Source organism: Oreochromis niloticus, linkage group LG6, assembly GCF_001858045.2.
Source record: "Oreochromis niloticus isolate F11D_XX linkage group LG6, O_niloticus_UMD_NMBU, whole genome shotgun sequence".
Lineage (NCBI taxonomy): Eukaryota > Metazoa > Chordata > Actinopteri > Cichliformes > Cichlidae > Oreochromis > Oreochromis niloticus.
This window is the reverse complement of record NC_031971.2, coordinates 38787059-38801758: the sequence shown is the minus strand read 5'-3', so window position 1 is coordinate 38801758 and position 14700 is coordinate 38787059. Positions and strand designations below refer to the sequence as shown.

At 40.8% G+C, this 14700-nt stretch overlaps 1 protein-coding gene across 5 annotated transcripts in view; it reads right to left on the bottom strand.

Annotated features, from left to right (window-relative positions):
* The window catches only part of LOC100692222 (SLAM family member 7), a 32345-nt gene extending 21283 nt beyond the window's left edge, over nucleotides 1-11062 (bottom strand). For 4 of the 5 annotated variants that reach the window (XM_019359425.2, XM_019359424.2, XM_005462528.4 and 1 more), the window contains exon 1: nucleotides 10757-11013. In XM_019359425.2, the coding sequence (XP_019214970.1) occupies nucleotides 10757-10793 (37 nt within the window). In that variant the 5' untranslated portion in view covers nucleotides 10794-11013. Of the gene's footprint in view, nucleotides 1-10756 lie in introns of all 5 variants that reach the window. The other variant, XM_019359422.2, reaches the window with a different exon arrangement.
* Between the last annotated feature and the right edge of the window lie 3638 nt (nucleotides 11063-14700).

The following is a 14700-nucleotide window of genomic DNA, read 5'->3' as shown; positions in this document are numbered from 1 at the left end:
TCGGTTTGGCTGAGATTAAAGTTACTAGATTAGATTTCACTAGCTGGGCCCACGTCCTCATTTTAGGTTTGACAGTGTTTTAGTAGGTAAAGGTGATGCTTGGACATGAATTGAGCTGCAGTTTGGGGAAGGCCTCGAAGAGGACTGGCGACAGCTCCCAGGCCTGGCAGATCCCCGTGTACTAAATAGAAGTGAAGAAGTTAAGAATTGAGAACTAGGAGGGAGGGAGGAGCACGTAAACGAGAATGAACAGTTTGTAGAACTGGGGGAACCTATGTAGGTGACAACCGGAAGGAGCATGTTTGGATGCGTGGTCCCGCTCCTGAAATTCTGATACATAATCTCCAATAGATTAAAAAAAAAAAGAAAACTTTTTTAATGCCCCGGGTGGTTTTCACACAGCTGAATAGACGTCAAACAGAAAACTGATTAAACAGAAGTGTGAGACAGTCAAGAGTTTACGCCAGTGTCCTGTTATATTTTAGATAGCAAGGAGCAGACGGCTGAGTTTATTAAACTCCACCGACACAGCAGTGACACAAATCTGAAGGCTAGACCGTCCAATTTCACAGACGTTTACTTCCAACCTACTCGACCTTCTGAGGACCCGGCCCACGTAGACCGTGAAGACCGGGTGCTCAGGAGGATGCAGCCTATGAATTTGGACACGACTAAAGACTCTCTTTATACCCGATCATGTCACTGACCTGTGACAGGATGTTTAGGTTATGATGTTTTTGTAGTTCGTTGTGTTGGAAGTTTAGTTCGTATTAATTATTCTTTGCTTTGATTTTATATTTAGTTATATTTGTTTCCATGTTGTCTCAGCTCGGTGTCTCGTCTCCCCTGTCGGTCACGTACGCCCATCGTCTCTCGTTCCCTCTTCTTGTGTCCCCTCTGTTGTAGTCTCCTCTTCTCTCTCATGCTTCCTCCCTCTCCTCCTCCTCACTCTCTCTTTCATACCAAGCTAGTGTGTCCCGGTTGACATCTCTTCATGTTTCCTGTTTTGTTTTGAAAGGCTTGCTTTTTCATGTTTAGCGTGTTCAGTTTTTTATTTCCCCTGTGGCGTCATGTTTATTTGTGTCAGCTGCAGGGGTGGGTTTGAATTATCGATTAAAATCGATTCTGGCTTGGATAACGTGATATCGATTCATTAAAATCCTGAATCGATTTTTAAATATAAATTTATTTTGCCTGACGCCAGAATCTCAGGTTAAACCTCACAAAATTTCAACAACCACCAAACAGCTAAAACAGTAAATGAGAGCAGGTACACGGATTCTGCACAAAGATGTAAACACAAAGCGCGGACCCGGCGATGGATCAGAATCAGCGAGATGTCGCCGTTCTCACCTGACAGCCCGTACACGGAGACGCCGTTGGGTCTGAAGGTCGACAGCTCACTGATTCTGATGTTTCGCCGGGGCCGCGCTTTGTGTGCTGCTGCAGGTTTTCTCTCTCTCCAACCAAAATTCACTGCATGGACCATCGACTACCTTACCAACAGACCACAGTATGTGAGGCTCCATGACTGTGTGTCCGAGGTGGTAATATGCAGCACGGGAGCACCACAGGGCACGGTTCTCTCACCTTTCCTGTTCAGCCTTTACACTTCAGACTTCCGTTATAATTCGGACGATTGCCATCTACAGAAGTTCTCAGATGATACAGCCATCATTGGATGCGTATCAGACAGGAATGATCAGGAGTACAGGGGGGTCATCAGTGACTTTGTTGGCTGGTGTGAGACCAACGTACTCCAAATCAACGCCGGCAAGACAAAGGAGATGATCATAGACTTCAGGAGGAAGTCACCCCCTACAACACCGGTGAGCATCCAAGGGAAAGACATTGAGATAGTGGACTCTTATAAGTACCTGGGTGTTCACCTCAACAATAAACTGGACTGGGCTACAAATACAGACATCCTGTATAAGAAGGGCCAGAGTCGACTCCACCTGCTGAGGAGACTGAGGTCCTTCGGAGTCTGCAGGACTCTGTTAAGGACATTCTATGACACTGTGGTAGCATCTGCCCTTTTCTGTGCAGTGGCCTGCTGGGGGAGTGGATGCACGGACAGGGACAGGAGCAGGATTGACAAACTGGTGCGGAGGTCTAGCTCCGTGCTGGGATGTCCCCTGGAGTCTGTGGGGGTGGTTGGCGAGAGGAGGATGTTAGTAAAGCTGACATCCATCATGAACAGCCCACATCACCCACTGCATGAGTATGTGAGTGGGCTGAGCAGCTCCTTTAGTCAGAGACTGAAACACCCTCGGTGCAGGAAGGAGCGCTTTCGCAGATCATTCATCCCAACAGCAGTTAGACTCCATAACTCCTCAATCACAATGTCATAAGTCACTGGACACTGTGAACATCCACGGTCACCACTTCATGCATAATGGACCTTCCATGTGTATGGACATGTGCAGGTATATATGTATGTATATGTATACATATGTATATTTAGTGTGTACATGTGTGTGTGTACATGTCTATAAATAGGAATAGTAGTGGTACAATAGCTATATCAAGCGATATAGTTTGTCTTCCATATTTCCAACCATATCCATAATCACATACTGTGTATGCTACCATTGTATATAGTGGATTATATTACTTTTTTCATTGATTGTACTTATTTGTATTTTTTTTGTATTTCCTTCTGATATCTGTACCTGAGCTGAGGTGACGCAAAAATTTCCCCGTCGTGGGATCAATAAAGTTTTATCTTATCTTATAAACAGCAGTAAAAAACATCCAAACTACGCTTCACATAGACATCGTCATGAATTCCCTCTGACGTCTGTACTGAATTTTCCGGAGGAACCCACCCGAGGGATTAAGAAAGTTTCATCTAATCTAATCTTACTTTTGTACGGAGCCCCACAAGGGACATGGGAGGAAAAAAAAAAAAAAAAAAAAATTAAGATGAACTTTTGCGAGATCTTCCAAAATAGGAATTCCAACAATGGTGGCAGCTAATTAGTTGTAATATTAATCTTTCTGGGTCACAAAATAAACTTTTAAGATATTTTGAGGCGTGAATGTAGCTGTGTAAATATAAAATATCTGCTTGGTTTACAAGACATCACATATTTGCAAAAGTGCTCCGACGTTTTTGGAGATGTCTGACACCCACCATCTCGAAGCTAACGGGAGGTCGAGACCTACTACAGCTGGGGGGAACACCGCTCTCCTGGCACATCGTGCATCGGCGTCCGGAGAATGCGGCCAAAACTTTTGCGAGATCTCACAAAAGTTCATCTTAATTTTTTTTGTCCCATGTCCCTTGCGGGGCTCCGTACGTTTGCTGTTTTGCTTCCACCACGATAAAAATCACACTTCATGCACAGGTCTAAGGAGCTTGGAAAGAAGAGCGTCTGGACTTGTTTAAATTGCTTGAAGACTTCTTCAGTTCTAAGGTCAAATTGTGGAGAGTCCCAGATTTAAACCCAGTGGGAGTTTCCCCCCAAAGAGGGACAAAGGACCCCCTGATGATCCTCTACCTAATCACATGAGCCAAGATGTGAAAATGGGTGTGGGTCCCAATCAGCCAGGGTTTCAGATGAGCTCATTGTGAAACCTGGCCCCACCCTATCATGTGATTTCCTGAGGTCAGATGGCCCAGGGTGTCAGTGTGCGTCAAGGCATCTGGGAAGGATCTCAGAACTGGATTATAGATGGCAGAAAGTTGGTTTATGATACCAACTGTCTGCCATCTATAATCTGTTTTATAAAAACTTTATTTTATTTGAATGACTTCCAAAAAGGAAGCCTAATTTCTGCTGTTCAATACAGAAGAAATTTTTTAAAATGATGCCAAACTGCAAAACTCTCAGCTGTGTCTGTAATCAAACCTCTGTAACTTTGCTCTGTTTCACCTTCAGCAGCATCATCACAGGTTGTAGAGCAGATCAGCTACTGATTGAAAGGTTGGTGGTTCGATTCCTGGCTCCCCCAGTCTGCATGCCAAATATCCTTGGGCAAGATACTAACCCCAAGTTGCCCTCCGATGCTTCATCAGAGTGTGACTGTGTGTGAACGTAGTTTAGTTTGCACTTGTGTTTAGAAGTGCTTGCATGAGTGGGTGCGAATGGATGAATGAGGCATGTTGTAGAGAGCGCTTTGAGAACTCCGGGAGAGTAGAAAAGGGCTGTATAAGAATCAGTCCATTTACCATCAGGTAATCTTCAGATGTTGGTAGAGCAGGGCGATATGACCAAAAATATTTATCACGATATACATTTGAAAATTTGCGATAACGATATAACTGACGATATAATTGACACTAGACAAAATACTTTACAACTCCACAACTTTATTAGTGCAAAAAAACATCAATGTATTTTCACTTAAACAAGCAGCTGTTTTTTTATGTGCATTAAAGTTATATAGAAATTTAACAGTACAAATGCAAATTCCTCACTGACAGTTTAACAAAAGGCATTTCCAGTGGAAACTGGCCGACATATCCTCAGCATAACCATGTATAATATCCACAAAACTTAAAAAGAGGTTAAACACACACAATACGGTAATATTATGTTGAAGCACAGTACGTATCACTCCGCGAGGCTCCTGCCTGCGATAGCCGTAATGCTCCGACAATCCATCAAGAGTTGCGGGTTCGTAGCTTAGCAAAGTCGTACTAAAACCTTTGACAGATTTTCGAGCGCCGTGTACATAAAATCGTTTCGAGGTCAGTAAACACAACCAGAATTCATACATAAGGCACGCGGGATTATAAGGGGCACTGTCGAGTTTCAGAAAAATCAAAGGATTGATTTTAAGTGCGCCGTATTTTCCAAACAACACGGTAATAACGACGGCCCGCTAGCATGCGCTACCAAAAATAGTGCTTTGTTGTGTATCTGACGGACGAAAGCTAAACCAGTTCCACACCACTGAAGTCGCAGCATTTTTACAAACACATTCTGGTTCGTCCGTTTCATTCAACGATCCGCTTTCGCTCTTCTCATTCTCCGTCGGCAGCACGTTTTTTTCTGCCATGTGCGTATGAAAACAAAGGCACTGCGCATGCGCGTGTTACTCATATTCGATCGCCATATTTTCTTATCATTGCCTAACATTATACCGGTATTACCGTGAACGGTATGATTTGGCCCACCCCTAGATGTTGGTTCATGGTCTTCTTCAGTTTTTGTTCTACTGCAGAATATTTTAAGGTTATCTGCTATAAAAAGTCAGGACAGGAAAATCTCCTTCATGTCTTTCTGTTTTATCCTCAGTTACTTTGACACAAAGGCCTCTGCTGTGATGTCACACCTCTGATCAAGTCTCACAGTGTCAGCTTTCTTTTTATAGATAAATACAGCGCTTCCTCCCTGTTACGTGGTTCACATTTTGCGGCCTCGCTGTTTCGCAGATTTTTTTTGGTGCAATTTTGCATGCTTTTTTTTTTTTTTTTTAACAGTGCATCCTGATTGGCTGTAGACCATCGTCAATCGATCTCGTGCCGCGTCTCCTGTCCAGTACAGAATGTGTTCAGTTTGTCAAATCTACATAAATCTTCAATCGCTAGCAGAGTGAGTGTATGTTTGTAAGTTTTCTCCCCAACAAACAACAATGTCGATGAAACGTCGTCACCTGCGGGTTTCTTTGGTTTCATTCTATAACACTGAACTTATTTTCCTACCAAGGTTTGAACTTTGAGTGTTTAAACAAGAGAAAAAAAGTGAAAATATTCACGTCTGTCTGAGAAAAGTGCATAAAGTGTGTAGTGAGGGGTTTTACAGCCTTAAATCATCTATAATAATTTTAAAAAATGAAGTTTGCTACTTTGCGGATTTCACCCATTGTGGGTTATTTTTAGAACCGCTGTATATTAAAAATATAAAAATATGGACATGTACTCATAAATGATCAGAATTATAATATTTCTGAGGCAGAATTTCCCCGATTCAAATGGAATTGAATCGATTCTAGAAGTCAGTGACGATACCCAGCCTTTGGCTACGTCCACACGTACACGGGTATTTTTGAAAACGCAGATTTTTCTATGCGTTTGCACCTTTCGTCCACACGTAAACGGCGTTTTCGGTCACTGAAAACGGAGATTTTTAAAAACGCTTGCCAGGGTGGAGATTTTCGAAAACTCTGTTTTTGCGTTTACGTGTGGACGAAGAAAACGGAGAAAGCACAGCATCAAAGGTGTGCGCCTATTTTGACGTCACGTTACTGTTTCGGGTAAATGAATTTCTACAATGGCGGACTTACACAAAATACTGTTACTGTTAATTTTACTCTCTGCAGTGTTTAAAAGCTTACACACACACAGTTACTGTCCCTCCACACAGGCCTCCTTTCTGCTTCTACCATTTCCCACCCAGGCTTTACGTCTGGACGGGATTTTTAAAAAACACAAAAACAGAAAATACCCGTGTATGTGTGGACGTAGTCAGCTGTGTTTCCATCTCCCTTATTGCCACTCTGTCTATTTAAGTCCTCTGTCTTCCTTCATTTGGTGTCAGGTCATCTGTCTTTTTCCTGTTTCCTGGAGCTTATTTCACGTTTTCAAGTATCAGTTTTTCCAGGCTCATGTTTAGGTTTTTTCATGGTTTAGGTAATAAATGGTAAATGGCCTGTATAGCGCTTTACTTAGTCCCTAAGCACCACAAAGGGCTTTACACGTTCAGTCGCCCACCCATTCAAACCCACAAAGATGTCATGCACATGCAAAAGGAGCCAATATCAAATAAAACTATCCAGGTCAAATCTGTCAGCACAACCAGCTCGAGGAAGTTTTCACACTAAAAAACTGTGATAACTGTGAGCTGTGCATTAAAGTTACACAGTGTGGATGAAATACTGGAGCCTGTAGGCACATCGTGCATATTTACATGTTCTTGCTGATACAAGATATTAAAGGTTTTTGCTGCTGGAAATAAAAACACAACCAAACATGGTGTAAAGACTATGAGGAGCTTTTGTTGAAGACAGACACGCGTTATTTATACGTCGTCTGTCTTACACAGTGTTTCATGTTTACTGAGTCAGAGTCAGGAGGAGACTCTGAACTGGATGCAGCTCTGGATCGATGCTTAATGGCTCCTAATGTAATATTCATGTCTTCCACATCCTGTTCAGGACAGAGATTTATAACATTTATAACCTTCCTCAATTTCTTTGGCAAACAGAAACTGTGTCCTGTAATAACACTGAGAGTATTAGTTTGACTGTTGGTGATAACTGAGGGACTTTTTCGTGTTTGTCATAAACGCTATCAGTGACCAGCAGGCCACAAAATGTTGGTAGTTTCAGTGTGTGTGTTATTTATATATATATATATATATATATTATATATATATTTTAGGGCTGTTCGATATAACGATATATATCGGATGACGATAGAAAAACGTCTATCGTTTCATTTTACGCTATCGTTTGTTTCGTGGTGTCGCAAAATGAACTGTTTACGGCAATATTTTTTCATCATTTTGATGCTCACTGTAGTGGCTATATTAATTTCTTAAAGTTCTCTCTTTCTCTTATATTTAATATAACCACACTACGGACGGACAAGCGCTTGTTTTTTATGCGTTTTCGTTAGCAACAACGACGGTAAAACCATGGCGTGTCCGCTTGTTTATTTTCCACATAAACCTTTCACAATAAAGCTCAAGATCCTGTTGAGGCTTTTCAAAATAAAACGAGTCACGTGAAAGATGCAGAGTATTTACGGATGAGAAGCAAAAAAGAGCCGTCAGGTGCTAAAAAATAAACCTTAGACTCAAACGTTAGAACAGACTTTTCCCCGCAGCACGCTGTGTAATAAATACTCACAAAGAAAACGGCGGCCGTTACAACCTATGTCTAAAAATGTATCGTTTCATGCATCGGTTAAAACACTCGACTCCAGGTACACGACGCCCAGCTGGAAACACTTCACGCAAGTCGAGCTGCCCGAGATTCACAGAATTTACAGGAAATGTTACATTTTTGTAATTTATATCGTTATATCGACGATAGATGTCTTAATATCGGGATATGAGATTTTGGTCATATCGCACAGCCCTAATATATATATATATATATATATATATATATATATACAGCTGCAGAAGCCGGGGCCGCTTTTCCCGCCAGTGTCTTAGCAAAACATTTTTTTTAAAGTAAGTTCTGTATATTTTTAGTCACATTTTAATTTTTGTTTGATAAGTTAACTTTTATTTTTCTATTTGAATCGTTCTTATTCCTGACGTTTTATTAAGAATTTGAATAAACAAAGTCCAAACTGTGAACTAAACTAGAGGATCTTTTTATTTTAGGTCACAGCTTTGATTCAGACTCCAGTCGAATCATCTGAAGCTTTATGAGGAACGATGCTGCGCATGTTTTTGAATCGGCCCTTTCAAACTTCAGTTTATGAAAACTGGTTCCTGCATCTTTGCTGTGACTGATGACCTTCACTGACTTCACCTTTTCTGTCCACATAAATGTTCCAACATGTTTACTATAAAATATTATGAGTGACAACATCAGATCATCAGGTTACTTCTGTGTTTCTCTTCACTGTCAGAGTTGAGCTAATGTGCTCTTCATAAACAGACGGAGCTTCCTGCTTAACACACACAAATAAACCAACAAAAATAATTTGATTATTTACTCTCTGCTTTTTTACTCTACTCCCATCTAAGACAGAACAAAACCAAAAACACTGTTTTGATCCTGAACAGCAAATTTTAAACACCAACGATCGCCTTCGATATAATTATCTGTATATAGTAAAAGTGTATAATTAATGCTTCTGATCATCAGCTGTCCTCAGCACTTGTTGCTGTCGCACCATTTAAACTATGAACTTCTGAAAAGAAACGTCTGAACTGAAACTCCGAATATAAAATATTACAAACGACTTCATTAAAGACAGAGTGTCATGGTTACAAGTCCTCAAAGATTTTATTAAAACATTTTAAACTATATAGTAAAACATCTGGACTGTTAGACAGTTTGAGTTAAACTTTGATACTGTTGATCATCGATATGATCCAACAATTTGCAAGTTTGTACGCAGGCAAAGTCCAATGTCCAAAACTTGAAAGTTGTATTTTATGGTTTATTATCCAGTTTGGCGAGCATTAAACAAAGATCCATAGCCCCGCCCCAGTGCATGCTGGTCCTAAATCAGTCCCTTTATTTATAGAAAATGGTCCTGCAGTTCTTCCTGACTGACTCAACAAGATAAACAACAAAACAAAAACATGAAGCAAGTTTTAACCTACAAATAAACTTTTAAATAACCCAAAAATATAAGTAAACCAACAACAAACTTTAACAAATTTCAAAATAATAAAAATAAAGAACAAATAGCTTCGACATCAGGTTTAAGCTCCTTGTTATTCTCATTATATATCCTGCCATTAGACCTTGTTATTATTAGTTTTAAAATGATTTCCTATCATCTGTAAGCAGACGTGAACTGGGTAAACTGGGATGGTCTTAAGGGAATTATAGTTGGATGGCACAAATGTTTCTGCAGCTGAACGCAGACGAGTGTTTAACTCTCCAGAGAGCATCAAGCACCAAATTATCATCATCTGGGATCTTTCTCATCCAGAGTTAAAGTCACTGCTCACGATCTCGGGTTGATTTTTCATCTGTCTCTGACTTTTGATGCTCACATCAAGTCTGTGATCCGCTCTTGTTTTTTCCATTTAAGAAATATTGTTAAACTCAGGTGTTGAACCAAACACTTTTTTTCTTCTAAATGTGATGAATTTGTGTTTGTAATGTTCTCATATTCATATATTTTCTATTCTTACTGAGACCTCTGCACCACTTTATTCTGTACAATCACCAGTTAATCTCACTCGTGTGTGTTTATGGACTGTGGCAGGAAGCCAAAGCAGCTGGAGAACTCATGTAAGCACAGGAAGAACCAAAGAACTATTACATGTTTTAATATTAGTTTCTATGTTTTATGTTGGGTTTTTTTTTTCAGTTATCTGCAAATTATTTGCTGCACCAAACTGCATGAAAGCTGCTGTAAAAATAAGGTTTCACTGATTATAAAGTGGTGTTCCTCAGGGTTCTGTTCTTGGTCCTCTGTTGTTTATTAACAGCCAAATATCCTTCAATAATCCTGCAGCTGACAGATATTTAAAATACCAACAAGTGCACACAGTCCCACATGAGTGTATAAATATGACCTGGATATAAGTGAGACCAATAATCAGTCCAAGTATCAGTGGACTAGCTTACTGTGAGAGAGTACAGACCACAGGAAGACAATGTGAGAACTTTTTCTCTTAAAGATGTTAAATGTGTCATGAAATGAATAAAAATGGAAGAACTAAATACATAAATCTGTATGTGACAAACAGCACGTTGCATTTTTTAAATCTGTGTTTTGTTGGTTAATAACAAATAAACCTGCAGGTTAAACACTTGCAGCTCGTCGGTGCTCTGACCAACGACGCAGAGATGTCGCTCTGTGAAGCTGCTTTCAATAGAAATCACTTAGTGTCGGTCAGTGTTCACGAGGCCGCTCGTTTTTACTGTGTTTCTACTTTGACCTGTTTCACGGACGCAGCCCGTGTACGTGTTAATCTGTAGATCATCTTTATTTATAAGAGAATTTGGCGCTATATAAATAAAATTGAATTGAAAATGATAAAAAACTTTAAACGCAAAGTGCTGCACACTGGAAGTAAATAATAAAACTACAGTTAGTCTCTGTGAGCATCACAGCCGGTCTGATCTCTGTCACAGTGAAATGCAGCTGCTGTAAACTCACCAACGAGAAGGACAATAACTCTCATACTTGACTCCATCGCAGAGTTAAACGGAGACGGTCATGACCAAATATCCCTGCTGCTGTGTCTCCTCACAAGCTGTCCGTCAAAGAAACACTTTTTAAAAAACGAGAGGAAAAAATATCATAAATACTTAGAATTCAGACTGGAACTAAGCCTGACCCATAAAAGCACGGGCTTAGTCCAAAACGCACCGAGTCTGCAAACAAGCTTCAGCTGGCAGACTCCTCCTCCTCCTCCTCCTCCTGCTATACACCCTAAAATGGGAAAACTCCGCGAGGTGAAGAAAGCACGAGAGTTATCATTATGGGGAACTTTGTAAAAGAGTCCCAGAGGATCTCAGTGACGCTGTGATGGTGGATGTTACTGTGCTGGGAAACTACAAATGTCAGACTACATCTCTGAGAGTCTGCTGCTCTCTGTGAGTTTAAACCTTCATACAGATTAGAAACACATGAAAAATGACCAAAGCGCTCAGATTTTAATTTAGTCTTTGTTTCATATTTTAATTTGTTACATTTACTTTTGTATTTTCCTCCATTTACATCACAGCTGATCTCTGACTGCATTTGTTCCCCTGCTTCACTTTATGCAGTGTGTGTGTGTGTGTGTGTGTGTGTATGTTCTTTCTGGTCATTGTTCAGTTTCCTGTTGGACTCCTGATCTGTTTCACATTAAAGGTCGTATTTCTCAGGCTCCTGCGTCATTTCCTGTCATTGGTTCACAGATTCACTGGTTTTATTCTGGATTTCTGTTTCTCAGATTATTGATAATCCTAAAGATGGAAACACAGCAGTGCTTTAACTGTGAGCAGAGCTAATGCTAACTGAATGATGGAAACAAGGAGCAACTTTATAAAAAAGATTTTATTTCCTCTCCTAAAGGAGGTAACAAAGGAAGCACTGAAGCACCTTTCCTTTGTTCCTTACTTCCTAACTGATCCAGCTCGTTTACTGCTGCGCTGATGCTTCAGAGACTCACTTCAGTCTGTCACAGATCAGGAACTGAGACATTTGTAAGATCAGTTTGTGGGTCAGAGGCAGGACAGAGGACACAGAGAAATGAGGAAAGGTCAGAGGGAAGAGGAGGGCAGCAAATTTCCTCTTCTGTTTTACACTGTGGAAGCGAACGTGTCTGTTTTTTAAACAGCAGCTGTAAACAAAGATGGCAGCTGCTGCTCAAATAGAACCAGCCTGAGAAACTGGTTTAGAGAACAAACAACGACATCCTGACTGGTTTCCTGTGTGTGACAAACAGCTTTGCTGCTGATGTTCAGACTCAGTAAGAAACGTCTCCATGCTGACTGAAAGCTTCATCAGGCCTCAGTGCCGACTACAAGCACTCACTGTGGTCTCAAAAAGCGTCCACAGAATTATTTCAAATGATAAATAAATAGTGTTTATGATGCCTGTGATTATAAACATGTCCGAGTCGTGTCACCATGTCAGTGTGACGTCAGAGTGATGAAGCACAAAATATATTTGTGCTTAAATATATGTTTAAATGAATTCACGAGTCCATCAACAGCTGCAGTGACAAATGTTCTTGTTTAAATATAAAATTCACATTAACACACACACACACACACACACACACACACACACACACAGTAGTGCACTGCTCAGCGCTCACTCACAGATGCAAAGATTAAATTATCCAAATTACAAAAGAAACAAAGAAGAATTCATTTTGAAATAGTCGATAAAATACAAACAAATACCAGCAATAACCAGGAAAACCAGTGGACTTCATCCTCTGAGGCCTGCATGGTCCTTCAGCCTGCCTGCACACAGACTTCAGTAAATGCATCTGAAACATTTACAAACACATGTTGACCTTACAGATACATAAAAGCTCTGGCTTGGTGTAAAAGGCACGGCCTTCGTCTTTGGCCTGGCTGATTATTTTTCTCTGGGACCAAGTAGCTGGACAAGAGTCGTAAACAGGATGTGACAGGATGTGGCTGCTCGTTATCTGGGAACAATGAATTAGCTGTACATGCAACAGTGGCACTGGCAGAGTACTAGCAGCAGAAGTTGCAGCAGCAGGACTGCAGAGCTAAACCACATCATGTTTCCTGTTCTGTCAAATGTGGAACAAAAGCGCCTTTAACAGAAGAGCTGCTGCGCTGCTGTCTGGCTACTCGGTCTGGTCTGGTGTGCCACAGCTCTGCAGAGCCACTGAAGACATCATCAGCTCTGCTTTCATTTCTGCAGCCACGACCACAGCACACAGCGTTTCTCACGCAGCACGCGGTCTCTGGCTTTCAACCTTTCCACCTGTGGGACCCTTCTCACACTAGATGCAACAGTTCACACACGTGCAGACCGCACAGGTTCATGACTGACAGCTGTGGAAAAAACACACCTCTAGTCTTTTTGGAAAGTTGTTGAATTAAAGACGATGTTTGAGGCAGGAGCATCATTGCTCCTCCAACACAGCAGTTTGATGCATCAGCCCACACAGTGTTATAAATATGGACTGTGTTTATTAGAGAACCGTGCAGCGGTCAGGTCTAAACTCCCACTCAGACCCACCTGTACAACTTTCTATCTGAGCACACGTTCTCCAGTTTTCTGAGAACAGAAACATGATCTGTGGATGTTATACATCAGTCAGTTATTGAAACAGGATGCAGATCAGAGATCTACAGAAATGTTTTGGCCTTTCCAAAAAGCTTTAAATCTACTTCAGATTCTATCACGGAAACTTGCTTCTTCCAACCACATGAAGACCTGAGACAGTGAGAAAACCCTCTGTGAGGCATCTATCTCAGTTTCCTCTGTAGTGTTTCAGACTGAGTGAGCAGACCTGAGATTATGAAACAGGTCATGCTTCTCATCTTAGTGCAGTTACCTTAAGTTTATAGTTTATAATGCAGGAAATGGATCTGCTGGTTTTTAGAGTGTCTGTTTTTCCTGTCCTGTGCTTCAGCTGGTGTTTGACTTGGACGTGATAGTGAAACTATAAATTATGCAAATTAATTGGAAAAGCACCAGCTGCTCTTCATAACGGCTGAAACAGTCAATAAAAGAAGAGGAACTGATCTGACCTACATCCTCCTGTGAAGATCAGTGAGCACAGTCTTCATCAGCTTTTATTGTTTGGACCAAAACATCGAACACGTGATGCACAAAAACAAACAGAAGCAAAACAAACGACATGATATCATTTTAGTTCCTGTTACACTGAGTCAGGCCACCATCAACACTAATGCAATATATTAATGCACTTTTTAAATGGAGTAAACTGAGCTCAGACACTGGGAGGCTGTGAGTGTGCACGTTTGGTGTGAATAAGTCCAGACTTGTAAAACATTTCTTCACATTTCATTGACACACAGAGGAACTCTGCTTTTCTTCACTCTGAATTCATCTTCTCAGTTTTTCTGTTAATCTGCAGAGAAGCAGTGAAACAAACAGAGACAAATATTTAAACTTGGTGTTTATGGGACGAGTTTTTGGGAAGATTTGTTTTGCAGAAGCTCGCTGTGAAAAAAAAAAGGATCAGGGTGTCCTGATGTTTTAAACAAGAAAAGGAAGAAACTGAGATTCTGGTTCCTTCCAGTCTCCTGACAAACAGCAGCAGGGAGAGTTTCATACATTTCATACTTTTGTGCATATTTGAGGATGTAAAGCTCCAGAGAGCCATCGACTTCCAGCTCTCTCTCTCTTTGTGAGAATCAGATTACATTTACTGGCTTATAAACACATTCAGATCTTTACGTTATAATTGTACAGGAGTCAGTGTTAATTTACAGGTTTTCAGGAAGTTTGGTATATTTTATATCTCAGTAGACGTTTAGGCTCTGCTGAAAAAATGTCCTCGTTCATCCTCAGGTTACACCCATGCTGACAAAAAATTCCCAAATGCTTTTGTCTCATTGTTGCTGTATCACGTCAGCTTCATCTGATCTCATCAGATT